At 43.5% G+C, this 26,646-nt stretch overlaps 2 protein-coding genes across 2 annotated transcripts in view; both read left to right on the top strand.

Moving 5' to 3' along the window:
• dner (delta/notch-like EGF repeat containing) overlaps positions 1-6,456 on the top strand; it is a 61,213-nt gene extending 54,757 nt beyond the window's left edge. The window contains exons 9-13 of the mRNA XM_041941248.1: positions 4,295-4,417; positions 4,504-4,617; positions 4,797-4,928; positions 5,305-5,551; positions 6,345-6,456. Of these exons, the coding sequence (XP_041797182.1) occupies positions 4,295-4,417; positions 4,504-4,617; positions 4,797-4,928; positions 5,305-5,551; positions 6,345-6,456 (728 nt within the window). The remainder of the gene's footprint in view (positions 1-4,294; positions 4,418-4,503; positions 4,618-4,796; positions 4,929-5,304; positions 5,552-6,344) is intronic.
• Positions 6,457-11,241: 4,785 nt separating this feature from the next.
• pid1 (phosphotyrosine interaction domain containing 1) overlaps positions 11,242-26,646 on the top strand; it is a 32,118-nt gene continuing 16,713 nt past the window's right edge. The window contains exons 1-2 of the mRNA XM_041940741.1: positions 11,242-11,393; positions 24,743-24,889. Coding sequence (XP_041796675.1) covers positions 11,364-11,393; positions 24,743-24,889 — 177 coding nt within the window. The 5' untranslated portion in view covers positions 11,242-11,363. The remainder of the gene's footprint in view (positions 11,394-24,742; positions 24,890-26,646) is intronic.

The following is a 26,646-nucleotide window of genomic DNA, read 5'->3' as shown; positions in this document are numbered from 1 at the left end:
ATTTTTAATTGCAGGGACGGCCCAATGGGAGCAACCTCTACTCCGACACCACCAACCAACACACACCCACGTACACCTCCCAAAGGACAATGTTGCAGAAAGCCTTCCATCAAACATCTCATATATCTCTCTGAGGGTGTATTCTCAGCAGCACAGATGCCACTGAATAATCATAGAAATATTATAAGAATACTACTTGTAAGTAATACTACTAGCAGCAGTGTGTCTGTGATCCTCTCGCTCTACCACAACCGCACAATGCTACTCGCCACTTTGATCATAATGGTGGCACTACTCTATTTAGGCTACAATGTAGTATAGAATTGAATATTTGTAGTATATAGTTGAGAGAATATTCTAGATCTAAGAAGAAACCAACAGGGCAGGATGGAGAGAAAACCCCACAATTACAAATCCATCAGCTTCTTCAGCACCGCGGACAGCTCCGTGCATCTATCAATACACACAGCTCAGTTAGGCTACTGTTATTTCAGAGCCGTGTTTGGAGCCACAGATTGTAACATGCACAAACTTCAGTCAGGTGAAAGGTTAACAAGGGGGGATGCATTTTGGTAAGTTTGCTAGCATCCTCATAAATCACCTATAGCTTGTGGTTGTTTTGCGTCATTCTCTCTGTGGCATTTTGAGGTTAAATTAGTTGGTTGCAAACAAACCCTGAAGTATTTTGTTCATGCTTGAGATGAGATGCTGTCAAAATCTTTCCCAAAGCTTCCTGACACAGCTGATCCACCCTGACACTCAGATATTATACAGTACAAAATACTAGCGCTTACTACAAGAAGTATTATGTAAAGCCATCAAAGGAAGCCTCTGGTGCAGGTTTTTTTTTCCAAGCAGAGCTTTTCTGTTCAATTAATTAAAACATTTGATTAAATAAACAAGCATATTATTAAAAAAAATCATACTTGGTATTGGACAATAGTGGTATTAAAGGATCAGGAGCCAAAGAAAAATGTGATAAAGACATCCCAGCTTTCCAACAAGAAATGTTAATATAAATGTTATCGCTTTGGGCCAGTGCCCAACTCATCGATTCAGAAATCCATAAGAGGCCATAAGATATCTTCTGAATTTTGTCCGGAATCTATCACCACTTTAAATCTGGCTTTTCAACCAGCACGTAAAGCTCAGTGATAAGACTCAGAGTAGCACGAAGTATTGTCAGGCAGATCAAGGAGTTATTTTTAGATGCGATGATCGCAGCTCAGGCTCCGACGCCTCAGTGATGAACTCAACTGAGTGGAATGATGACTTATCACTATTCATTGTCTTGCAATTATCTTGCCGGGATGGTGAGATAGATGACTTTCCCAGAGGCCCATAAACATAAGTTGACACTTTGCCCCTTCTGCTCTGCGTTTCTACCATCTGTCAGTCAGATGTATGAGCCGGTCATCATCTTGATCTCTTGTTTGATGCTCCCATTCATTCTCCTGCATCAGCAGCCTTTTCCTTTGCGTTGTGGCTGTAACCAGGAAAATCTCCAGAATTGAAATAGTTTCTGATTGCTTGTTTTATCGAGATCTCTTGATAGTTTCCTCTCTGCAGGACGCGTGTGAATTGCTACTCAGCTGTTCTTTCATTGATTTGATTTGCATTTGGGATGTTGTATTTCCACTGAGCTTGGAGATTTTGCAGCTCTCGTAGCTTTTGTAGAGAAAACTGGTTCCTAACTATCTGAACTGCAGGAGTTGGAGCTGGACTCGATAATCCTCCCATAAGTCGCGTTCTTCATGTTTATTCAAATTGTTTCACCCTTGCTGTGCCCTTGCGTGCAGAGCAGGCGTCCGTTGCTTTCCAATTATTGAGATTTCTAACTGTTTCTTCCCCGCAGCCTCACGCTTATTTTTTTCTCTTCTGCGTGTTTTTCGTATTTTTTTATGCTTGTCTTTCCTTCCCTTTATTTTCCTGCCGTTTACCTCACCTCATTTCCCTCCAATCCTCTGTTGTCTGGTTGCCATGGTGAAACAGTTGCCTTATAAATGTGTGTGTGTGTGTGTGTGTGTGTGTGTGTGTGTGTGTGAGGCTCTCAGTCCATTGTCTGTCTGTGACTATGGTGGTTAAGCAGATCCTGCCAGCCAATCAAATGTTTCTACTCAGACGGCCCTGTCTAATGGGATTGGTGAAATTGGTGATTTGCAATTAGCATCCTAGACATTACAGTGAACACACACACACACACACACACACACACACACACACACACACACACACACACACACAATGTTTTGGACCAAAATTGACCTTTTCTCCGACTCATCAGACTGCCAGCTGGTGTCTGAGGTGTGAGTGTGTGTGCTTGTGTGTGTGTGTGTGTGTGTGTGAATACAGTAGATTGTGTGCTTGTCTGCCTGTGTGTGAATGTGTGCCGGGGTTGAGTAAATGCCTGTTGGCTGTCTGAAAGAAGGCTGCTGGGGAGCTGATATGTAGAAGTATACCTCCTCCAGTTTCCTGTAATCCAGCTCACACGAGAGGCTGCCAGCCCACCAGCCAGCCCACAGAAAGCAGACAGAGTCTTGGAAAGGCACTTGACATTTCACTGGCATTTCACAGAGAGGACCCTGGAGCCTCTAACTGGGCTCCTCATTAATTCCCCCCTCACTCCTTCCGCAAACACACGTTAGCTATGGCCCAGGGAGGGTTTGTTGAAACTTCTGTCAGTACCGGGACCCAATTGAGGAATTTAGTGAGTCAAAGTAGACGCGTAGCTAATGGAAACAGATTGCTACATGAGTCATGCAAGGTATATGAAGGTATGTCAAATGTTAGATCAGTGCATATACATTCATTACAACTATTTGCCAGCCTAATTACTGAGGATTTACATACACAGTGAGGTCTTTACAAAAGATTATTAATATACATCTAGACACTGACTAAGAAACCATATTGGTATTCACTCCAACCTCCAGTCTGTTCTCTGAGTGTCTCTAAAGTTAAACAGACACATCAGCTAAATCTCTTTTACATACCATACATTACACTTTGCTTAACTTCTAAATGTTACTGGAGACACAGAACTTATTGATTTTCTGTTGCTGTTGCGCTGACTACGTTTTCAGATGTTGCAGGTTTATTCTGCCTCAGTGCACAGCTGCCATCCCATGGAAACACAGTGCACTGCATGTCATTTGACCTTATGCCCAATCCCACTGAAACTCAGTGGCAAAATTATGGCTTTACGATATATTCACACATTTATCAAGCAATTAATTATTGATTGATATCAATTGATATCAAAGGTATATATATAAGTATATCAAAACTGAATTTAGGAGCTCCATGATGATATATCTTTATGTACTATACACACAATCTTCAGCAACTATGAGCAAGAACAATGAATGAGGAAGGCACTTAATGCTATACTTTCTGCTTTCGGCGTACTGATGTTGTGGTTTCACTCCCTGCACTGAAACTGTTCAGTGGTGTGAATTGTGAGTAAGTGGACCGATCAAAGAAATGTGTGATTAGCTCTAAACAGCTTTGAAGATAGCCAGCTTGGACGTTTGGAGGGGAAATCCAGATCAGGTGGTGGCTGAAGTGCACACAAGGAGTTCCTGTTCAGTTCTAACCACCATCAACAAGCATACTGCTTGCTGTAGGATTAACAATGCTTGCCAATAGAATGCTACATACACACATATGCACACCTTTACAGATAAACCTGACTACATACACATGCACAGAGAAGGAGAAATTCAGTTTTACTGACATCCAAGTCCCACAGCGCTGCTCATCACCACATGCAGATGTGAGAATTAGGTTGAAGCTCTGAGTCAGTAACCGTGAAAATAATAGTAGTTTTAAAGTGACTCAGAAATGGAGGGCTGAATTCTGCCATCACAAACCAATGTGCCTCTAACTGAATGAAAGACAATCCTCTATTGATCCCACAGAGAGGAAATTCAGCAGCACAAAGACAGGAATAAGTACAGATAAATAGAGAAACTAATTATAAGTATATGAAATAAAATAGGAATAGAATAACAGAAACTATACAAGAGCAGCTCAACTGAAACTCAAATTACAGACAATAGCAGCACTCATACAGTACCAACAACTAGTGCTTGAACTAATACTGCAATACCACTTTAAACAGCCGGACAAGAGTGGTATTGCAGTATATACCTTGTGTCACAATAACACCCATCCTGGATAAATAAAGGTTAAAACATCATCCGAGAGCATCAGCAATGCAGCAAAATGACTTAATTCTTTAATGACTCAAATATTGATACTGTATATATGTGTGTGTGTGTGTCCCATTCAGGCTACCATGGCTTGTACTGTGAGGAGGAGTACAATGAGTGTGTGTCCGCCCCCTGCCAGAACTACGCCACCTGCAGGGACCTCATCAATGCCTATGAGTGTGTCTGCACACCACAGTTTGAAGGTATGCATGTGTGTATGTGAGCGACTGTGTGATTATTTTTAGATGCAGGCGCACGTCTATAAATTTTTCTTTTTGTGTGTGCACAGGAAGACACTGTGAAATCTACAAGGATCCATGCCTGAAGATGCGCTGCCAGAATGGAGGCCGCTGTGAGAGCGCAGGACTCAATGTTTCCTGTGCCTGCCCACCTGGATACCTGGGTGAGTGCTGCTCCCATCATGCAGCAGTAGACTAGCAGGCTATTAATGTGACTTTTAATAGGCTGCATTAAAAAAAGACCTAATTCAAGCTTCATAAAGAATAAGATGAGAGGTGCAGTTTCTGCTCTCGGCTTCGTTGCCCTAGCTGTTCTTGAACACAACCTTACCTGTCCACTCAGGGGAGAAGTGTGAGGTCGACATCAACGAGTGCGAGAGCAACCCTTGTCACCATGGAGGCACCTGTATCGACCAATCAAATGGCTTTACCTGTCACTGTCCACCTGGGTGGGTTGGGCCAAGCTGTGAGATCCGTAAGTCAGCCTGTCAGAAGACTCCTGTTCAGCTATTAATCTAAAATCTGACATGTGGAAAGCTGCATGCCTGTGTGTGTGTGTGTGTGTGTGAGTAGCCTTGTTTGACTCATGTTGTCGGGACGTAGACCACACAGTCACATTGTGGGGACTCACCTTCCTTATGGGGACAGAATGCAAGTTCCCATAAAGTAAGTGATTAAATCTTAGGGTGAAGACTTGGGTTAAGCTTAGGGTAAGGTTAGGCTTACGTTATGGTTAAGGTTAGGCTTAGTCAAGTAGTAGTTATCCTTATGGTTAGGGTAAGTCTCCAGGAAATTAATGTCAGTCAGTGTAATGTCCCCAAAATTGATGGAAACACGGCCGTGTGTGTCAGACCTGCAGTGGAAGCCAGCGCACACTGAGGACACCCTGACCAACATGCCCCGCCACTCCCTCTATATCATTATCGGAGCACTGTGCGTGGCCTTTGTCCTCATGCTCATCATCCTCATTGTGGGCATCTGCCGCATCAGCCGCATCGAGTACCAGGGCTCGTCGCGCCACGCCTACCAGGAGTTCTACAACTGCCGCAGCATCGACAGCGAGTTCAGCAACGCCATCGCCTCCATCCGCCATGCCAGGTCAGTGACAGGATTTGTATGTGCTGACTGAAACAATCTCAACTCAAGGTCCATTTACGCCCTTATCTGGAGCTTGTAGACCACGAGATATAGTCAAAAGCTCCAGAACAAGGTAAGAGAGACATTATTGTCATGCATCTGTATACAGTGCAGCACATAGAGGAATGAAATTGTGTGTCTCCTGGTCTCTGGTGCAGAACAATAGAATGAATGATGCAACAGTCGAGCGACTATTACGTCAATTACTGCACTCGAGGTCAAGGATAATCTGTGAAGATCAAATGAGATTACGAGTCATGGGGAGTACTACTCCACCCCTGAAAACAGCTGTGTTGCTCTGGAAGGAGCTTTTTGTCTTTTATAATGTCTGAGAACATTTTTTTCTTGGGCTGGGAAACGTCAAATTTATAAGAGACTGCTTCATTGACAAACTGTGGATGTTGAGTTGAACAGGCAGGGGATGCCTAACAAAAACAAACATGATTGCTTTGCATTGTGGGAAGTGTAGGATCCAGTTTAGAAAGACAGGATGCCTCAGGCTCTGCTGCATAAATTGTCATGTTCTTAGTCATTCTTATTTTTAGTTAATTATTTTCTGCCTTTTGTGAGTCCCCTTAACTTCATAGAATTTTAACACTCAATCACTGAAGTTCCCCTTTTTATAAAAGTTACTGTTTACTTTGTATTTGTCACCATACCCCTAACCCTGTACTGACAAAGGATGGACTACGTAGTTAAATTGTACTTGACATGCAGTATTGACGCGCTGTTGGTGTTTATGCTCTGTCATTAGATTTGGCAAGAAGTCCAGGCCTGCCATGTATGACGCCACTCCCATCGCCTATGAAGACTACAGCCCTGATGACAAGCCTTTGGTTACCCTCATCAAGACAAAGGATTTGTAAAACGCAACCATCCCAGACCATCACAAGCTGTACACATCACAACTGCGCATGTACACATGTGCATACGCATACACATACATACAGAAAGTCAGCATAAATCTTAAAGTATTTCTTAAGAAAAAAACAACAGCAAAACAAAATTGAATGTAAAGTGGAAAAAAAAACATCCAGAACATACTCTGTAGTTTAAAAAGAAGACATCTGGAATTTGATACATCTATTTTCCTGTCAAAGTCCACGATAAGGCTTTATTGTAGCATAAGAGCATACTTTGCATTACTTAAGTTATTGATAATGGGCAACACTGCCAGTAACCTCTGCTGTACAAGAGCGATGACTTTAGTCTGCACCAGACTGTCTGTCTGTCAGCGGGGCCAGCAACCCCGGAGCCTAAATTTCTAAAAGTAAACTCAGCAAACAGAGCTGACAGCAGTCCTTACAGGTGTTGTAGAGATAGGTGCACTCCTCTCGGTGCACACACTGTATCTTTTTCTATATCTAAAAAAACACACTGCAGTAGGTTGCCTTACTTCGTGCATGGTTAGATTTGATGTACTCTCTGCATTGTTTAAAAATCCTTTGTACTTGGTTGTTGGTTGTTATTTTTTTTTCATTGCAGTTGTATTTCTCTCCGTCGAGACTGTGCCAAATATTTTCTTTGGGGTAATTTGTGGTTACTAGATGAAATACATACATGTATAAAATACTAGTCACAGAATTTATCTTTTTAAAGTACATATTGTCCTGTTCTTTACATGCAAGTTTCTCAATGGTGTATGACTAGTGAAGAAAGTGGGTTTACTGGAGTTCTGTGACCCTACCATCCTACTGTATGTATTTCAGTGATATTTAGGATAGTAGGTAGGTATATTTCTCACTTCACAGAAAAATAGTTGGTTTTACTCAGTGTACCTGTTTACGTCAGTGTACAAATTCACCTCTAGTATTGACAGTGTTGAATAGTTTCTGGATGAGAGTTCCTTTGCTGGAGTGGCCTCTTACTAGCTTTAGGGTGGAGCAGAGGGAGGAGGCGGAGGCCGAGAGGGCCGACATCTACTCCAGAATATATGTGCTTCTGTGTCCTGCCAATCGGAAAACTCTCTGTGTGTGCAGCTGTGTTGTTCCTCTCAAGGTCAAGCAATGTTTTACCGATAGGCTCAGCTAATCCTCCGATTTTTTTCTCTCATTTTAAACACAGCAACCACATGATTACCTATTATCTATGTTGAATGATGTAAACAATAAAGATTCAAGTGAACATAATCTACAGTACTGACCTGGTGTCCCATGTGAATTCATTTTGTCTACACGCAGGCAGCTGTACAGGTTGCCTGTATGGTTGTGCTAACTTTCTTTGAAGAGATTGTGGGAGACAAGGACTCATTATTTGTCTCTGAGAAAGTAAACACAGAAAAAAGCCGTGTGAAAAGGCCATTATGGCTAAATGCACAGGGATCCACATCCAGGTCAACACACACATTAGTTTGTCTGCATGTGTGAGGCTGTGAATAGCATTCAATTTAGCTTGGCCAACACTTTTTATCAGCTACCAATGTAATTCTGGATCATAGTTGGTCCAGGAAAATGTGGAACCAGATGCTAGCGTTAATTGTTAATTCATTGGATGTAGATCTCAATGCAGTCAGCTATAACTTGTGCAGAACCCATTTAAAACGTGCCTGTTCAGAGCAGGCCGATTGCCTGGTCTCCAGTATTGCTGCATGCAGCTTTCTCAGTATCGTCAACCTGCAGAGACCTGCTGGGCCAGACCCACCACTTTTTTTCCCTTTTTTAAACTTTATTAACAGCACAGTAATATGACAATATGCCATCAGAGTTTATTGAGGTGTTCCCAAAACATGAGCCACACCTACATTATTAATAAGAACAATCATTATAGTTATTTCTACTTCTTTGTTAAATGGCTGAATATAGGCCAAAGACATACTGCACACATGTGAAAGAAAACATTTAACAAAGCATTGAAATGACAAAATGCACAATTAAAAATTTGATTATAGCCTAATGTTATGAGCATGAGATGCTGGAAGAAAAGCCCTACCTATGAAATCTAAGACGTTTTTCATTCAGAAATAACAGTGAATGAACAAAATCCTTACTGCTGTATCATTACTACTGATAAAATTCATCAAACGACAGACAGACAGAGATTCCTTCCATTTTAGTTCGATGGCCAGTCCAGCTGGCTACTTTCTGACTCAGACATGACCTTGAATTAATTAATGTAAAACTTATGAAAAATTATGTTTATTTAGACAGTTTGCCCAGATATATGTCTTTTTTGGTTAATTTTATTTTGGGAAATATATTTCTTTTAACTCAGCCATGGTTAGCTAAAACAATAAGACGCAGCAATGAGGTTTGGGTGTGATTAAATTGTTTTGAAATCATGGGTCCTGGTCTTTAAAAAAAATGTGTAAGCAAAAACCAGGAAAAAAAGCAAAATCTTTCCAGCGTCTGTTTTTCTGCAATGTCCCAAGGTCATATCCACCAGGCTGAACCGTGAGCCGTGGGAAAGACCTTTTATGGAGTGTTGGTAATGTGAACACCCTCAGTGACCCCAGGCTTTATCCAGATGTTCCCCATGTAAACATCTCTAAATACAGACTGCGACTGTGGTGTCACGTCGCTCAACACACCTTCATATATTATGTGTGTGTACAAACACGCACATACGCACACATTGCAGGAGCACCAGATGTCACTGATGGCTCTCACCCTTGCTTATGGTCTGCTTTGGAGGCCTTGTGCTTGACCTTTGCCCTCTGAATGCTCTGGAGGGTCAGAGTATTCGCTGTCTGGCTTGACACGGGTCCCAAAACACATCGTCTATAACAGAATCTCAGTGTCTTTCAAGGCCACCACCTTGATAAACTGAGAGTCTCTCACTGGGCAAGAAGCACTTGTATGGTTTCATTACAAAAACCCAGTGGCTAAAATATGTGCAAAAGTTGGCAGCAGTGGGATTAATTCATTCAGTGTTTTCCACAAAATAATGGATGATGCTTCAGTGAGTTCCCAGACTTCACGCTTAGAATAACAAGGTCATACCAAACCAATCTCAGTTCAAAACACTGAGAAGGACAGAATGTGTTTTGTTTTCGACTTGTTTTTGTGAAGCTTAAGCAGATCAGAATGTGTGGGCACCACTGCAGCAACTCGCCATAGACTTTGTCCTTAGATGCCTTTGTAAAACTTGGGAATTATGAGAATAGAGGATTTAAAACTAACCAAGTTTTTATTGCCACTACCCTCTGAAATAATGCCATGCCATTTATGTTGGTTTTTACACGATCATTTCCATTTTAACTGCATTCCTGCACACGCTGGCCACTCTGGTCTGGATGAATAATCGTCTGAGGCTTTGAAGTCCTTCCTATAATGGTGCTAAATATCACTGCGGGTGCCTTTGATTATCCAGTTGAAAAACTATTCATTTGACATTAAATGAATATGAAAACTGTGTACTAGTGAATGTTTTTATCTGAAATTATCAGTAGGAGACTTAGCTGGCAAATTGTTTTCACAGGTCATTTCCAGCCACTGTAATCTGAGTTGTGTGAGGTTCTTAAAAATATGTCAGGATAGATTCTGTATAAGATATTTAAACCAACTATGACTGCACTTAAAGCAGTAATTAGCATTAGCATTCATCTGGACTCTAGACTGTGATGGAGTGCAGGGGGTCTGTTTCTGGACACACAGCGAATCCAGTATTCACTCTCACTTCACTGTAGTCTCCAGTGACTCCAGAAGGAAATATCTGGCTCTTTAGTGGCTAAATGCTCCACTATATTCACCAACTGGTTGTTAATGTCTGTGTCATTCGGTGCTGGCCAGGTAACATTTTTACAGCATTTTTGCCAGAAATAGCTGCCTGCTGAAAACTCTGCTGATGAGAGCAGTGAAAGTGAAGTAAAACAGTGAAGCTGCAGGCCATAAAACCAAACCAATTAGCTGAAAGATGCCAAATTGTTCAATAGCGAAGGGAGCTGCAGAGTCTGGTGAGTTTTCTGTGGGCTCACAAGCGACTCTGTCACATCATCACCCATTGTTAATAAAAGAACATTGATTAGTGTAGCTTTCAGATGAGTAATTTAATATTTAAAGCACCAGTGTGTAGGATTCAGTGGCATTTATGAGTGAGTTTGCATATAGAAACCAACTGGATATCAAGAAAGTAGCACTTATGGTGGCTGCTAAAATGCAAAAGGCCCTCTTCAGTCCCAGTGTTTAGTTTGTCCTTTCTGAGCTACTGTAGAAGCATGGCGGTACAACATGGTGGACTCCATAGAAGTGGACCTGCTTCCTCTGTAAATATACAGAGCTCATTCTAAAGGCAATAAAAACACATTAGTTTTTATTTTCAGGCAATTACACATTAATGAATATAATTATGAATACTATATCACATTTCTGCCAACCCCCTCCCCCAAATCAAACACACTGGCCCTTTAAACAATAACTTGTACAATATGGTCCATCTTTACTCGTCCTGTCACAAACATGCTGAAACTTTAAATAAAACAATTTTAAATTCCCCACAGCATCTAAACAACATTCCATTAGCATAATTACACATACAAGCAAGTTTCTGCCTGCAGCTCAAAACCACGTTGTCACTGTCTGCCATCTCTCTGGGTGAGCCTCGATTTCCTAAAGCACCTGAACGCAGCATGAGGATCCGAGCAGCCGCGGAGAGCAGGTACCTCCACCTGCTGGCCAGTCTCGTAACTACAGCCAGGCGGAGCAACACATCCTTCACTGCCGACCAGTCCGGACTGAAGGAGGACAGAGAGGCAAGCCGTGAAAGCGAACAGATGTGAGCCGGACCACGAAACGAGAACAAGCTGTTGTAAAGACGGAGACCGTTTCATCCTGCTAATATGTGGCAACCCGCGTCGGAGCGACTGCAGGTAAGACGCGGGCGTGTGAGAGGCGCTTCCCGTCGACAGGGCAGCGGTAAATAAGCGATTCAGCCGTGCGAGCAGTTGCCGGAGCCCGCCGCGCTGTGCATGGCTCCAGCCCGGAGCGACTTGCTACGGTTTCTGAGCAGCTACAGATGTTTTGTGAGCACCGTCTTTCACTTGGATGCTGTTAGTCGTCTTTTACGTGTTAGCAGCCAGTTGTGGGTATTTAAAACAATCATATTTTGCTATTAGCTCTGCGTCTGAACGGTTCCCTGCTGGTGATGCGTTTAAACGCACCCATTCACGTTACGCAAGCCAGGGGGGACAGAGCAACAATTTGCGCCTCCGCCGCTCTCCCGTGTTAACGTGCCGCTGGATATTTTCGTAAAATGGCAAACAGCAGTGGTGAAAATGGCTATTTGGCCCGCAGGCCTGCTTCAGCCAACACTGTCTCCTCACTAACCTACTGACTGCAGCTGCAGGCCTCCCCTCCTGTTGTCACTCTTATTTTCCCTTCATGCTGTCACATCAGGATGCTTTCCCTCTCCGCTTTTGCGTGAAATCGCTAAAACAAACGCGCGGACTCTGGTTAGCAACCTGCCGCCTGTGACCTGTTAAGGAGCGGGGGGAAAAATAAAACCCTCCCCGTTAATGACACGTAGTTTGATATCCAGGGGCAAGCCGTGCACCGAGCCTGGCTTCGCGTCTCCTGCAGACGTAATGCTCTCCAGATGTCGGCCTGCCGACTGCTTGCCAAGTGAACTTGCACAATCCTCCCCTCTGCCCAGGCGTCAAGAAGATGGAATCACGAATTATTAAAACCGAGAGTTCCGGTGTTTAGATGTGGGGTTAGGGCCCGCTGTAAAATTATCCAATAAACACGCATCTGCACGACCCCCCCTCCCACGTAAACACCCAAGCTTGTACGGGGTGATGCCAGCTCACGTGTCGCCTGGCACATGGACCTGTGATCGATGAAGATTAATTGAATAGTGTGATTTTTGGATAAGCTGAGGGCGTCAGGCTCAACAAGTGTCACAAAGGCACCACATGTCTCGCATTAAGTACATTTGGGCGCGTGAGTGAGGACATTATTGCAGGCACGCGCTTTGACAGCTATCCTACCTGAAAGATAAAAAATGGCCACATAAGCAGTCCTGTGGTGCAAGGTCGTAATAATTGGAGGCAGAGTTTAGTTATCTCTCCATCTCAGCAGCGTCTCAAAGTGTATTCAAGTTCAGCTCATGTGGTTATTCACTGTATGTATCTTCAGCTGAAACCTGCATTTTTTTTACTGCCACCTTCAGTCCAGCACTCCCACACTGTTTGTGCTGGAAGCTGAGTGAGAGCTGGGATGTCATGTTAGCAACTGACAACTTCTCCAACCCTTCATCGGCCCTGTGCTGATTCCGTAAAGGCTCGTGGGGGTGCAGGACGGGGTGCGTCCACATTATCATGCATCCTCTCTCTGTGAATGAACACCCATGATGTTACTGCAGTTGCATGTGCATTCAGATTCTGTAGCTTTTGCACAAACAAAAGAGCGTGCGAAAGCTTTAAAGTGGCACGCCAATGATTTGTGCATTTGACGATCAGTTTACTGCTTGTGGGAAGTGCGACTGAGAACAGTTGGAGGGTCCCTGAAGGGAGCTTTCTAACGTCTGAGAAAATACCATCAGAGTTCTCTCAGCTTGGCCTTGGAGACTGCCCGACAGGAAACCTGCTCTGCAGACTGGGGCCGTGGAGCTAGAAAGAGTTAATGTCACGTTGGAGCTATCGTAATTATGCGATTCTGACTTGCAAATAGTGTTCACGTCAACATCTAAGCAGTAATTATGAGTCAGAATACTCAAACTTTTCTAAAAAACTCTGATAAGTCCAAGGAGCCTCTTAATATGGACATCTTGAGTTGTTCGTTGTTGTAAGCACAGGAATCGCTCCAACTCATACCATATGACCTGAACTCAGCTTTACCAAGCAGGCTGGGTCGAATGGCAGTGGCTATGAGTTGCATTGTGGGAGATGTAGGATATGAAAGTGCCGTACTTACTGGAGGAAAAAGGTAGATTTAAAGGAATCCTGTTCTGATAACCGTCTCTCGGCTCAAAGCGGCTTACCTCCTGGTCACCAGCTGTGGTGTCCAAAGGTGATGAGGAGTTTGTTTCTGCTGTCAACCTCAAAACTCTGACCATCAGTGATTGACAACATTTAACCTGATGAATGACTTTGGAGGAGAGTTTGGATCAACAAAGTCTGCCTCGGTTGCAGTAACCCTTATGAATAACGATCTGGACCGTGGCTGCATGGATCGTCTGAATCAGTAAATAAAAGGTTGTAGTTTAAAGTAACGGTGTAAGAATGAAAAACCTGTAAAGAGCAACAGCCATACCTGCTGCTTCAGACCGGTGTCCTTCACCGCTGTTAAGTCGGGAGTGATGGAACACCGGGCGTCTTATCTAAAATGCAAAGGTGTTTATTATCTTATTATCTTCGGTTTTGTTGTTTTCCTTTCACGGTGGCATCCGTCCATATTATTCTCACTTGTGCTGTCTTCTGTTGCCATAGCAACACCTGATGTCTTGCTGCATTTTTGTCTCACGCTCGGGCAGGAAGAGGAGGGAGAAAAAGAGAGCGATGGAGGTGTGGGGGTGAGGAGATGCAGGTCGCATCACCAGTGGCAAGCTGCTTTTATGATGGCAGTCAGAAGTGTTTTGGAACCAAAGTGTGTGTGTTTGTGTGTGTGTGTGTGTGTGTGTGTGTGTGTGTGTGTGTGTGGACGCTGCTTTGGTGCCTCTCTGTTTTTCTCTCCCTCTGTCTGTCTTTCTCTCTCTGTCCATTTCCCCATCCCTCCTACCTCTCGCTGACCACATGCCTCCAACAGTTTCGGGGGCCCTTCCTCCCCAGGCAGAGGCCATGTTAGTTCAACGACAGATTGCACAATATGCAGTGGTCTGGGTACAAATGCACACACACACACACACACACACATATATATATATATACACGCAAATGCAAGTTGGCAGGCAGGTTACGCACGCATATCCACACGCAACAACATGCTTCCTGTTTGACTGCCCATAGGGCTACCAAACATGTTTTTTTCCTCTGTCAGCAGCTCTTTCTTTGGCCATGGGTTCCACTTTTGACACTTTTATGTGTGTGACACTGACAAACAGGGCTGAGCACATAAAAAGATGTGGACATGACCGTGCGGGAATAGCTGACTGAGGTCAAACACGGTGAGAACCAGCCGCCGTCTGTGCATCTTTACTCGTCACCGTGGCCATCTCTGCCTGCCTTTATTTGTTTCTACGTCCGTGCCCTGGTCCGTCTGTCTGTCTCTTTGTCTGGCTGAGGTTGCCTTGTGGCCACAGCTATGTAGCTGAGACTGTGGTGTCGGTGGCAAAAGTAATCCACAAGCGGACTGGCACAAAATTCCCATGGTTCCTTTGACATGTTTTTTTTTTTTTTTGCTTTTTTTTCAGCCAGCACACGTTTGCTTCTTGTGAACAAATGGCTTTTGGCTCGCTGGTTTGGCTCTTCATATTTGATGAATGGGCATAATCTCCTTTTTGCGGAAGTTATATGCATGTGATGGAGAGTCTGATCCCTCCCATTGGTCAGAATGGAGCAGTCTCAGCTGTGTAATTTAGGTTTTTGTACTTGGCTTTTACTTGTCTTCTGTATAGAAATAAGGGAAAAGTCTGATTTTCTGATGCATATTGTGAAAGATCGATGCAGAAAAGTAAATAATCAGAATTTTCTAAACCAATTCTAACCAATTCTCAACATGATGATCACGTGTAACAGTTAGGGGTGCACGATAGCTCCCGATAACTATCGGCCCGATAACAGGAAATTATGACGTCATTCCGATAAGTCCGATATCATGACGAACAGCCCCGATAACATATGTGTTTTTGTCAGCACGGCAGTGCCTCGCTCCCACTATGAGACCCGAATGGCCTGCAGTGAATGCTGCGTTCATGTGACGTTGGCATAATCAGAAAAACTCTTTGTCACTGGGAAAAATCAAGAATACCTCCTCATCCCAGAAAACAACTCGATTACTCGGTCATAATTTTGGTAGTTGCTGACTTGAATTAATATTCACGGCATTTTTACACATGTTACACATTAGGAATAGAAACATGAACTTAAAAAGGCCGGCCGAAAGAACAACTACCAAACGAGGGAACAGGGGGAATGTACGTTACACCTTGAATGCAGCATGCGGCACAGCGTGCTTATGAAAACAGAGTTCAGACTTCTTCAATGTTTCCGAAGAAGACTGTTCGCTGTTTATTCATAACAAATGTTCCAAGCGAGTTTCACGAGGAGGGAGAAATTGCACGAGTTTTAATACTTCAAACCTGGTCAGCTGCCTGAAACATAACCACCGCTTTGATGGAGTTTGGAAAGCGCATGAGAACGGCCGGCCTGCTAAAGACGCTAACTTTAGCTTTAGGAGCTGAAAGTTATCAGTTATCGGTATCGGTTTTAAAAAACAGTTATCATGCATCCCTAGTAACAGTTTTGTAAGACTGGCCAGGCCCAACTGGATCGGTCAACAGATGTGAACGTGTGTCTAAGATGGGCTACTTCTTAAGGTTTGGTCAGGATGGCTGAGTGTGATCAAAGGTAATGCATCCAGACTAGATTAGTCTAGATTAGTTTAGATTAGTCTGGATGCCGGAATCGATCTCTGCACACCTGCGTAGGTTACAAAAGCTTTCATCTTTCAGATTTCAAGACACATGTCATGTGGACCTGAGCGTTTAGCTGATTGGCTGCTGATTATCCAGCTCCTGTTAGGTTGTGGGTTTATAGCTAATAGGAGAAAAAACATTCAAAAACACTCAAAAACTCTGCACATATTTGAACAAGGTGTAGCATGAATGGACCCACGTGTGATTTAAAGTTCTGAATTGGTCTTAAAAGCCAGTCAGTACTGTCTGAGTTTGCCTGTGATGGATGAACGGATGACAGATCATTAAACCCTCAGTGAAATGTAGGAAATGAAAGTAGCCTTCCTTACCTAATGATTACTGCATATTGTGGACACCCTCTTCCCTGTCTTGTACCTGGCAGTAGGTGGATAATGTGACACATTTAAGATTTAAGACAGTGTTGTATACGTTGGGCCGTGTGTTTTTTGTCATTAGCAGGTCTTTTTCCTTCGCCTTGGCTCTGTTTAGACGGTTTCAGATGTTCCTGTGGGTTCATTGTTTACGTCAAAGAGTTGTTGATGTTTTTACTGTCAGCCAGAGATTGCCACCCCCAGCCTCTGAGGTTTGGGTACTTTAATACCCACTTCCTCCTGCAGAAGTAACCCACCAATCACAAGATCCGATCATTGACTTTCCCTCCTACGTGCCCTGGTGCTCCAATCATGGTTGAGAAAAACAGGTTTTCCGCGGTGTAGGGACCTCCCACAGTCCACTCTAAGTTGAGCCCATTCAGACATATTTCCTCTCGTAAACTGTCCCAGATCAGAGGGGGAGGCTGTAAACACACAGAGGGACAGCTTCGGAAGTCTGCCTGATCCTTACCATGCAAAGAACTGGAGGGGTGCATCCTGCCTTGGCTGGAGAAAGTAACCGCCACGGCATGCTAGGTGCACCTCCTCCTCCTCTTCCTCCACCTGCCGACCACAGCGTATTCCTTCAGTGAGCTTACAGAAGGAAGGATGTGTTCATGTGTATAAATGGCGTCTGAGGCACAAACGAGGGCTAGTTTCCAGTCCAGGCCGACGTAAGGTTTGTTAAGCTTCAAGGTGAGCTGTGTTTGGAAAGAGAAGGTTTGGCGGTTGAACTGGCCATGTTTTCAGGAGCAAATGCATCAACAGCTCGTTCGATGTGTAACTCTAGCCTATGTGCTGTTTACTCACTGACAAATGGCACAACAGAAGAAAAGAATGACTCTACTCAGCGGTTCACAAAACATTTCTCTGTGGGATGTGGTGATGTCAGTTTCGTGTCTCTTCTGTTTAAAAGTACACGGTGGAGTTTTAGGCCACTAGCAGCACAAATGGACAATGGTTTTATGAATGTGTCCCCATTCGGTCGTTGTCCGGCGCACACTCTGAAGGACACATGAGCGCATCGGTGACCGGATACACATTTCTGCCAGTGTTTTCTTATCCATCCACTGATCAACAGGTGGCCGAGAAATGTGGCAATGCGCCAGCAAAAGGCAGAGACTGCTAGAAAGCAAACATTGATGTTTCCAGAATATTTAAAGTCAAACTGGCTTTGCAGATGTTTTCTATACACGTAATTCATTTTGATGAGCCGGACTTTCTTCCTTTCTCTCCAGAGAAAGTTTGTCCGGTCTTATCAGATGAGACAAATCATGAGATTCTGCCTTCTTTTAAAGCTCTCTTGCACATTAACTGTCATGGTTGGCGTCCTGATCATGTAGATTGACCGCGCTGTGGTCGTCAGGGCAACACTGATTGCAGGTGTCACCCCCACATTCAGACCCCAGGCTGGTACCAATTAACCACAAAACAGCTGCATTTATTAACCTTCTGGCCGCCCCAACAGTCTAACGACGCCGGTCTAACTCTGACTGTCCACTTGATTGCTGGGCTGCTGATTCTTCTTCTGAAGCTGAAAAGATGAGATGCAGAGCAGATGACCTGGTAACAAGCAGCGATGTCCTACTGTCTCGCTCTCAGACCTGCAGCATCTGCTGCAGAACTCTGCGCTCTCTTTCATCTTGGAGTGCGCTGCATGTGCATGTGGTGTATGCAGATGTGTCTGAGGCAGGCTAATGTTGACAAACCGCTGAGGTCTGTGTTAAGCTCCTAACCATACTTTACATGACGAACCATGTTTTGAGGATGATCCAGTAGCCATTTGTGCATCTGAGGGATGTTTTTTATTTTTTTCCAGATCATCACGCGTTTTCCACATGGACCGTCGATCCATTTTTCTTCTGCTGGCTTTTTAAACTTTATTTCCAGCTGCTTTCTACTGTTTTCTCATGATCATAGACCTACAACCCCTATTTGTGTGTGTCAGTAGGCGCGGCAGGGCTCTGTTTTTACCCTGTTATGCAGTGTCTTAACCATGAGATTGACCCGAGAGCCTCTTTCCTGTAAGAATGCTCCCTCAGGGCGCCAAAAGTTTAACTTACCATCTGTGACCTGTTAAGATCATCACTGCAGGAGGCAAACTGCACCAAGACACTCTCCAAAGCCTGTCTGCTTGATTTCTCATCCCCGTGATTGTTCAAGTATTTTCTGAGATTTACATATTTTTAAATGTAGAATTCATTATTTAATGGTAGAGACTCTTGGAAAAATGAGCACGTCTACTTGTATTGATGAAACTTGTGATTTCCAGCAGTAATCAGAGACGTACTTGGGGAGGCGCCCGCCAGAATTAACTGGCAGCACTGGGCCCGTGTGACCGCGATCATCCACCCTATTTTAAATATTAGTGCTTGTCTCAGAAAAAAAAACACAGGCCTTTATAAAATATTGCTGGACAAAGTTTATGTACTGATTTTATACATATTATATGGGCCTTGAGAGCCATAAAATATAAATGGCTGAATTGTTGTAAAAATCACAGGGAGTAGGAGTTCTGGTGATGTTCAGCCAAGTTCCTTTTTATTGTAACTTCTTTGCACTATAAATACATGTTAATCACATGGGCACAGGCAGCAGTGAGTCAGTGTTGATGCTTTTAGCATTACAATCATACTGCTAAACACACCATAAATGTTGTGACATTGAGTATCATAACCGGCTTGCAAATGACCAAATAGTCTGATTGGATTTCATAGCAAGTCTGAATAGATAAAGAGAGGCAGTAATAAAACTATTAATATATAATAGTTATGATAGTAGCAATAAAGACGACGCAGACGATAGCTTTATCATCATCATCATCATCACCAGAATGATGGAAAATGACACTATTTAAGAAGTCTCATAGTCATATAATCAAAACAATTATTGGATGTAACAAATATTTAAACACTGAACATTTTCATTGGAAATCTGACTCAGGCTTAACGTGTTTATTTTGTGTAACCTGCCCTCTTTAAAATGCAGTGTATCTTGGCTCTGTGACTGTGCAGTAATAGATGAATACTCTGCAGAGCGGGGATACTCAACTTGCTTCGCCGGGGGGCCACTTCTGCATGATGTGTTAGAATGATTCATAAACACAGATCCCATGTTGTCCAAAAACAATTTGAAGTGTGGACTCGTCAGACCACAGCACATTTTTCCACTTTGAGTCAGTCTGTCTCAGCTGAGACGTCGGCAGCCTCTCTGAATGTTGTTGATATGTGGCTTTCACTTTACACGGTGGAGTCTTAACTTGCAATCATGTCAGTCTTTACTGCAGTGCTGCCTGAGGGATCAAAGGTTGCTGGCATTCATGTTGGTTTAGACTTCTTATGTGCAGAGATTTCTCTGGATTTTCTGAATCTTTTGATGATATTATGGATTATTGATGGTGAAATCCCTCAATTCCTTACAATTATGCATTGAGAAACGTTGGTCTTGAACTGTTGGACTATTAGCCCACACAGTTTTTCACAAAGTGGTGAACCTCGCTCCATCCTCGCCTGTGAACCACTGAGCCTTTCCAGGATGCACCTTTCATACCCAATCATGATACTATCACCTGTTACCAATCAACCTGTTTACCTGTGGAATGATCTAAACAGGTGTCTTTGGAGCGTTCCACAACTTTCCCAGTCTTTTGTTGCTCCTGTCCCAACTTGTTTGAAACGTGTTGCTGCATCAAATTCAGAAAAGCAGATATTTACAAAAAACTATGAAGGTGATGAGATAGAACATTTAATATATTGTCTTGGTAAAACGTGATCATTTGCAAAACCTTTTTGTTTTATTTATGTTTTACACAGCGTCCCAACTTTTTTTTGGATTCGAGGTTGTAAACTGTTCCATGGACAGAATGAAAAGCACATTCGAGCTCTTTTTAGTGTGAAATGCACATTTTTGGGATCAGAATTATCCTCACGTCTGTGTAACTCTTCAGTTAGTAGTTGTTTTTCACTGCACAGCTCACCGTCTGATCCTGTTGCACTTTGCACAGCCTGAAAGGCCATCACGCAAAGATCAGCCTTCTCTCTGTTACTAACAGCCTAATTTATCCCATCATAAGGAACAACATATCTGTCCCTCTGTACAGCTCGGACTAATTGGTATAAATAAACCAAAAAATTCCAAGTCTGAAGGAAGTGGGCCACCCAGCACCCTATGGCAGGCCAGATTTGGCCCGGGGACCATAAGATGAGTATCACTGCGGTAGAGGTTCGCCCTCTGTAATGGAATAATAAGCAGCTGCGCTGAGGAAATTTCACCTCAGTGATAGTTTTGAAATGGTCGTCCTGAATCCATCCAAACAGGGAGAACTTGGTTTGGAGGAGAAGTCACGCGCTTCATTGACTCAGCTATAAAACACAGATCGACACTGACAAGGAAATTCTTGGCTGTTACTGTAAGTGTGGGTTACCTTTCACAAACATGCACAGTAGAGCTTTTAAAGTCATCTTAGGATCCAGATAGGACTCAGAGAGCACAGGGGTATGTATCGAGGACGTGAAGCCAAACAGGATGTCAGGTGTCACTTATCAAACCCTGGCTGAGTTGTTTTTAAAGGTCCTACCATGAGATTTTTGACATATGTGGATTTTGGCGACCCCTAATGTACCTAAGTGACTTGCGTCCATCGCTGTGGAGATGAGCCTGCTATAGCACGAAATACTTCAGTTATAGCTGCAGAGCACTTTTCTGCATATTTGCAGTGTGATATCAAAATTCATCTGAGAGGGTGAATCAGATATAAATATTCGATAAAGATAAGAAAATGTATTGGTTTTTACTAAAATCAAATATTTGCTTGACATGTATGGAGATGGAGATCGGGGCCCTGACGAACTGCCCAAGTGTCAACGTTAAAACAAAGTTGTTTTTCATAATCCTGAAAGAGGGCCATTATTTGGAGATTTGAGGTTTTCTGCTGACAGCAGCCATTGTTTAGCATTTAGATCTGACATGTAGACAAGACCCTTGTCTTGTAACCAGCTGAAAACCCACCAAACCCACACTGCCCCGATAGCGGAGACAGAAAACCTGCCCGGGTCCGAGTCAGAAATAGAATCAATACCAGCATTAACTTGATGAGGAGACTTTTGGGACGTAAGAAATAAAAAACAGTAAAATGCAGTGAAAATATTATGAATAGAATTCCAGCATTACTCCACAAGCGGCCCCTCCGCTCAGGCCTTTTGCTCCTGGTGGGGGGTGGAGGAGTCGTAGAGTCCACCACGGCCCCCCGGCCCCCCTCCCTCCCCTGTCTGTCCGTACCGGGGCCAACCGCAGGAATGCGAGCCGCTGTCAGGAAGCTGTAAAGTGCTGACGCGGAGGTCAGCGAGCGTTTACACACATGTGGCTTTACTTTCACAACGCCACGCTTTTTCTCCTTTTCTCCTTCATCTGCTCCTTGCTTTTTTCTTGACTTATCTTCCGCTTCCCCGACAGCCCCCCTCCCTTTTTTTTTTTTTACTCTTTTCTCGACATGAAGGTTCACGTGTGGTTCCAGAGGTCCTCTCGTCACAGGATTAGACCTGTTAGCTGGAGGGCGCTAAGCTAGCGTTGAGTGTGAAATCTATTTTGTAGCTATATGCTATGTAGCATGACATTTGTGCATACGTAATTTCACAAATCTTAAAAACTTAATGCCTGACAAACAGGACCCCAAAATCTAGTTTGTTTAGGCTGTAGGTGAGGAAAAGATGTTCAGGATTTACAAGCACAACTCAGTGTATTATTATTAAAAGCTAGTGGTGGCACCGTATAGTTTAAATACTCTTCTTTTGCAGCCAAATGACAGATGACCGCCGGTGTTTGGAAATACATAATATAGTTAAGAAGATGTTAAATTGAATATGTGTTAGGTATTTGTGTTACAATATTAGATGCAGCGGTGTTGAATTTAGAAGCTGGACACAAAACCTCCGTCTTGAAGTTGACTGAGGATTTTGCTTCACCAAAGAGACCAACAGTGAAGATTGATGAGAGCCTGTGTTGGCAGGATTGACTGTTTTCATCGCCTGTAAATGTTGACCATCTGTTGCATAAAAAAACGGAACATTGTGCAGGTCCAACATGGAAAACGGCTTTGAAGTGCCAAAGAAAAGGAGAAAAGAATAGTGAATGGAGGCATTTGTGAAAGTAATCCGCACTTAACAGAACAGTGGTCATGCAAAGACTTATCACGAGACTTACACGTGACTGCGTGACTAGATTAGCATGTTATAACTAGTTTGTTATTTGTACTGTATATAGCAGAAAGGCTAACGTCTGAATGCTAACTAACATACAATGACAGTGCTAACGTGCTGGCTTTCAGCAGGTATAACCTTTACCATGTTCAGCATCTTAGTTTAGCTTGTTAGCATGCTGACATTGTATTATCAGTAGACCCATCACCAGCCAGTTGTATTTAGTCTTGGACAAATAAAAATATCGGTCTGATGATGCATGAAAAGTCAGTGGATCACCAGATTTATTAGGATTTATCCTGAGGTGAACATGGACACATGTGCAACATTTCATGCAAAGTCCTCAAGATTCATCATCTGGGGAGCAGGAACATCTGTGCAAACGTTCATAGCAGTGCAGTAACAGTTGTCAAGATATTTCAGTGTGGGCCAAAGTGACGGATTGACAGACCAGCCAGCAGGCGGACAGACGGACAGACAGACAGACAGGCACTGCCATAGTGTCATGCAGCTGAAACGCTTACCAGTCAGAATTGATGCTGTTCTGTAACACGGCTTCATTTTTAGGCTGTTGCAACTGTGGCTACTTGAACATATTCCACAGACGTATACAGAACCAGTTCAAACTGCGTTGGAAGGAAACTGCAAGGAAACAGAAGAGTACCTGATTGATATTAGAAATATGTGATTGGAAACAGCTGCAGGATCAGTATTCATCACAAAGGTGCTTGCCCATGTAGAAGCAATGATTTTCACTGGCTGCCAGTGTTATACGATATTTATGAATTTAATGGAGGGCGGCTGCAGACACACATCCAAGCAAACACGCCGTTTCACGAGCTGCTCGGTTTCTATCTTGATTGTGTCGAGGAAGCCCAGAAATTCCACAGGGCCAGATCCACCATGTGGTTCTGCTCGGCCTCAGGAAACACTGGCCGTGGGCTGTAGTATGTGAGCAGGCGGCGCTCCTCTCTTGTTTTGACGGAGGCGGCGAGGGCCCTCCCTTCATCTGCTCCTCACATTCCACTTTAAGCAGAATAAACCTCTCACACCATCTCACTTCCAGTCTTCATATCCAGCTTTTCACCACTAAGATCTGTTGTCTGTGTGTGCGTGTATAGTCCTGGCTTGAATGTCAAACTGCCATGTCTAGGGCTGGATACAGAACTTTATGGTACCTGTGAAATCCCGTCGATACCTAAAGAGTATCGAGCACTTATAATGCTGCTGATTGGTTGTCTAATATTACACAACCTGTATCTGCTCGTCAATGAGTCCGCTCACCGCATCGTCCACCGGCACATCCTCTCCTCGTCACCGTGGAGATGGAGGTGGAGAGCGTTTCTGACTGTCGACACGTTGGACGATCATCAGACACAGACTAGCTGCTTTTTAGCACAGAGAACTTAAGAGGTCTCACTCTGCCACTACTTCCCAATACCCCAAAGATCATATTAGATTAGACTTGTGTTGGATTAGATGGTGCAGTGACGTATTGCTGCTCTATTCTGTTTGTTCTTAATGTTCACATGAGATTTATTTATATTTATATATAGTTTATATAATACTGCACCGATGTCCCCTCAGTTTCTTTTAATCCAGTTATCTAGGTTGAATAAAGTTTGCTAAGAAAAAACTGTTCCTCATGCTGCTCCCACTTCTTTGAACAGCTTCCTCCTTTGAAGTGAGTAATTGTACTTTGTACTTTGTGTAGTGTCACTTTGTTTTTCTTAAAATGGGTTTTATGAAACCCATTTCATTAAACGTGAGCTAAAAAGTTTAGTTCAGTCCAACGTATGTTTTCTGTCAAACAAAAGCTTAAAACATGATATCCTGATGGAATTTTGACTCTTTTAGCCATCGCATTTACACTTACATGTATATTCCTGGACTCAGAGGTGGTGAAACTCCTCTCTTATTCTGTATTACACACCTATAAATGACAAGAAACTGCACTTTTTTGATCCTCCAGCAGCGTTAACAAGGAAACTACAAATTTTAACCTATAGGCATGTAGTAGCGTGACACTGATTGCAAGTTTGCCTAAAGCTCAGTGTGTGCTCCTCTCTTCTCTCCATCAGCACTTCCAGACCATGCTGAAAACCAAGCTAAATGTGCTGACGCTGAGGAAGGAGCCGTTGCCCACGGTGATCTTTCACGAGCCCGAGGCCATCGAGCTCTGCTCCACAACACCGCTCACAAAGAGCAGGACTCATGCCGGATACAAGGTAGGGTCACATGAACCTAATAATCCCTAAAGCCAGCACTGTTCCAGGGTAATTCTCTAATAGCATTAATAGAACCATAATCCAACTGTTTTTCCTTTTCTTTTTGGACACGCTCATTCGTTTCCATAGAGTTTTTGTGTCAGAATCACATCCCTGAATAATTAATATTAAACGTGTGTATGCAGGCACCTGTGTGTGTGTGTGTGCGCGCGCTTGTTCTCCTCCTCTCCCTGTTCCTGCTTGGCGTCAGACGTAGAGTTTGATCCAATGAGCTGTTTGACCCGCAGCCTATTCTCTTTCCTCTGTCCTCAAAGCAGAAACTGAACAGGAGGGCTACAGATTAAAATAGCAGCCACGCTCTGTTATTACACACAACACTTCCAACCAAGTAACTGCGAGTGTCTGTTTGCCTGCCCTCTGCCACACCATCGCAAGCATAACAAATAAAGCGAGGTGGCTGTGGGCACATGCGAGACAACTTCCAGGCGGCTGTGTGGGTGTGGGGATTTTTTTGTTTTGTACGTTAAATGTTGTTTTTGGTCAGTGGCGCTGTGCCGTTAACAAGCGTATCAGAAAGGGAACTGAAGCTCCTCCAGCTCAACCTAACTAAAATAAATATTTCGTATTGAGGAAAAATGAGTCCCTCTCAATATGATTGCCAAGAAACACACATGTGGAACACAGGGTCCCCATGCTTGTCGATGATATGTGTATGTTGGATCACTGTAGAAGAGCTAACAGAAACACATACTGTCCTGCACAAGCAGTCTCGCGCGCACACACACACACACACACAGAGTACATATGCATGTACTTCTTGAAAAACGTTCCCATGGCAGCCGAGAGGCCAAAAGTGCTGATTCCTCATCAGCACTTCCCAAAAGCTCCTGAAGTTCAAATGTGAACATGAAGTGAAAGTCAGTAAGACGACCATTACTGGCAGAGCAGAGACGCTCGGTCTGGCTGGGGGAGACATGCACGCACACGTAGACATGAAGACAAACAAGTTAACCAGCAGGGTTTTCATTGGCTCCAAATCAAATGAAAGTGGCAAGAAATTTGCCCTCCCCAGCCTTCGTTCGGCCCACACTGAGTTTTACTCTACAGCCCCGATTCCAAAAAAAGTCTGGACGCTGTGTAAAAAAAGTAAATTAAACCAGAATTTGATCATTTGCAAACAAGCTGTGTTTACTGTCAACAGTTTCACAAAGTGTTCCTGAGCCCATGGACTAACTTCCTTTATACAGTCATGTGTTCACAAAGTGGCGAACCGCCTTTCCAGGATGCTCCTTTCATACCCAGTCATGATCTATCACCTGTTACCAATCAACCTGTTTACCTGTGGAATGATCCAAACAGGTGTTTTTGGAGCGTTCCACAGCTTTCCCAGTCTGTTGATGCTCCTGTCCCAACTTGCTTGAAGACATTAAATTATTGTCTTTGTACTGTTTTCAGTTGAGTAGATGTCAAACGGGATTAGCAACTTATCACATTCTTTTTTGGAATTGGGGTAGTAAGAGTTACCAAGTGGTAAATAGCAACATGATTTATTATTGATCCAGTGAATTAAGATGAGAGTAAAACAGAAGGCAGAGAGCGTTGTCTGTGATGAGAGCTGACTGATGACACCTTTGTTTTAAATGTAGCACTCCTGATGAAGCTGCTCTTCTTGCTCGTCCTCGCGTCTCTTAAAGACAGTTGTCCCCCTGCCAGCCGCAATCAAATCGAGCAAGATGTTCTTCTAAGTGATGCAGTGA

Source organism: Chelmon rostratus, chromosome 7 (genome assembly GCF_017976325.1).
Source record: "Chelmon rostratus isolate fCheRos1 chromosome 7, fCheRos1.pri, whole genome shotgun sequence".
Classification (NCBI taxonomy): Eukaryota; Metazoa; Chordata; class Actinopteri; order Chaetodontiformes; family Chaetodontidae; genus Chelmon; species Chelmon rostratus.
This window is presented reverse-complemented; position numbering and strand designations above follow the sequence as displayed.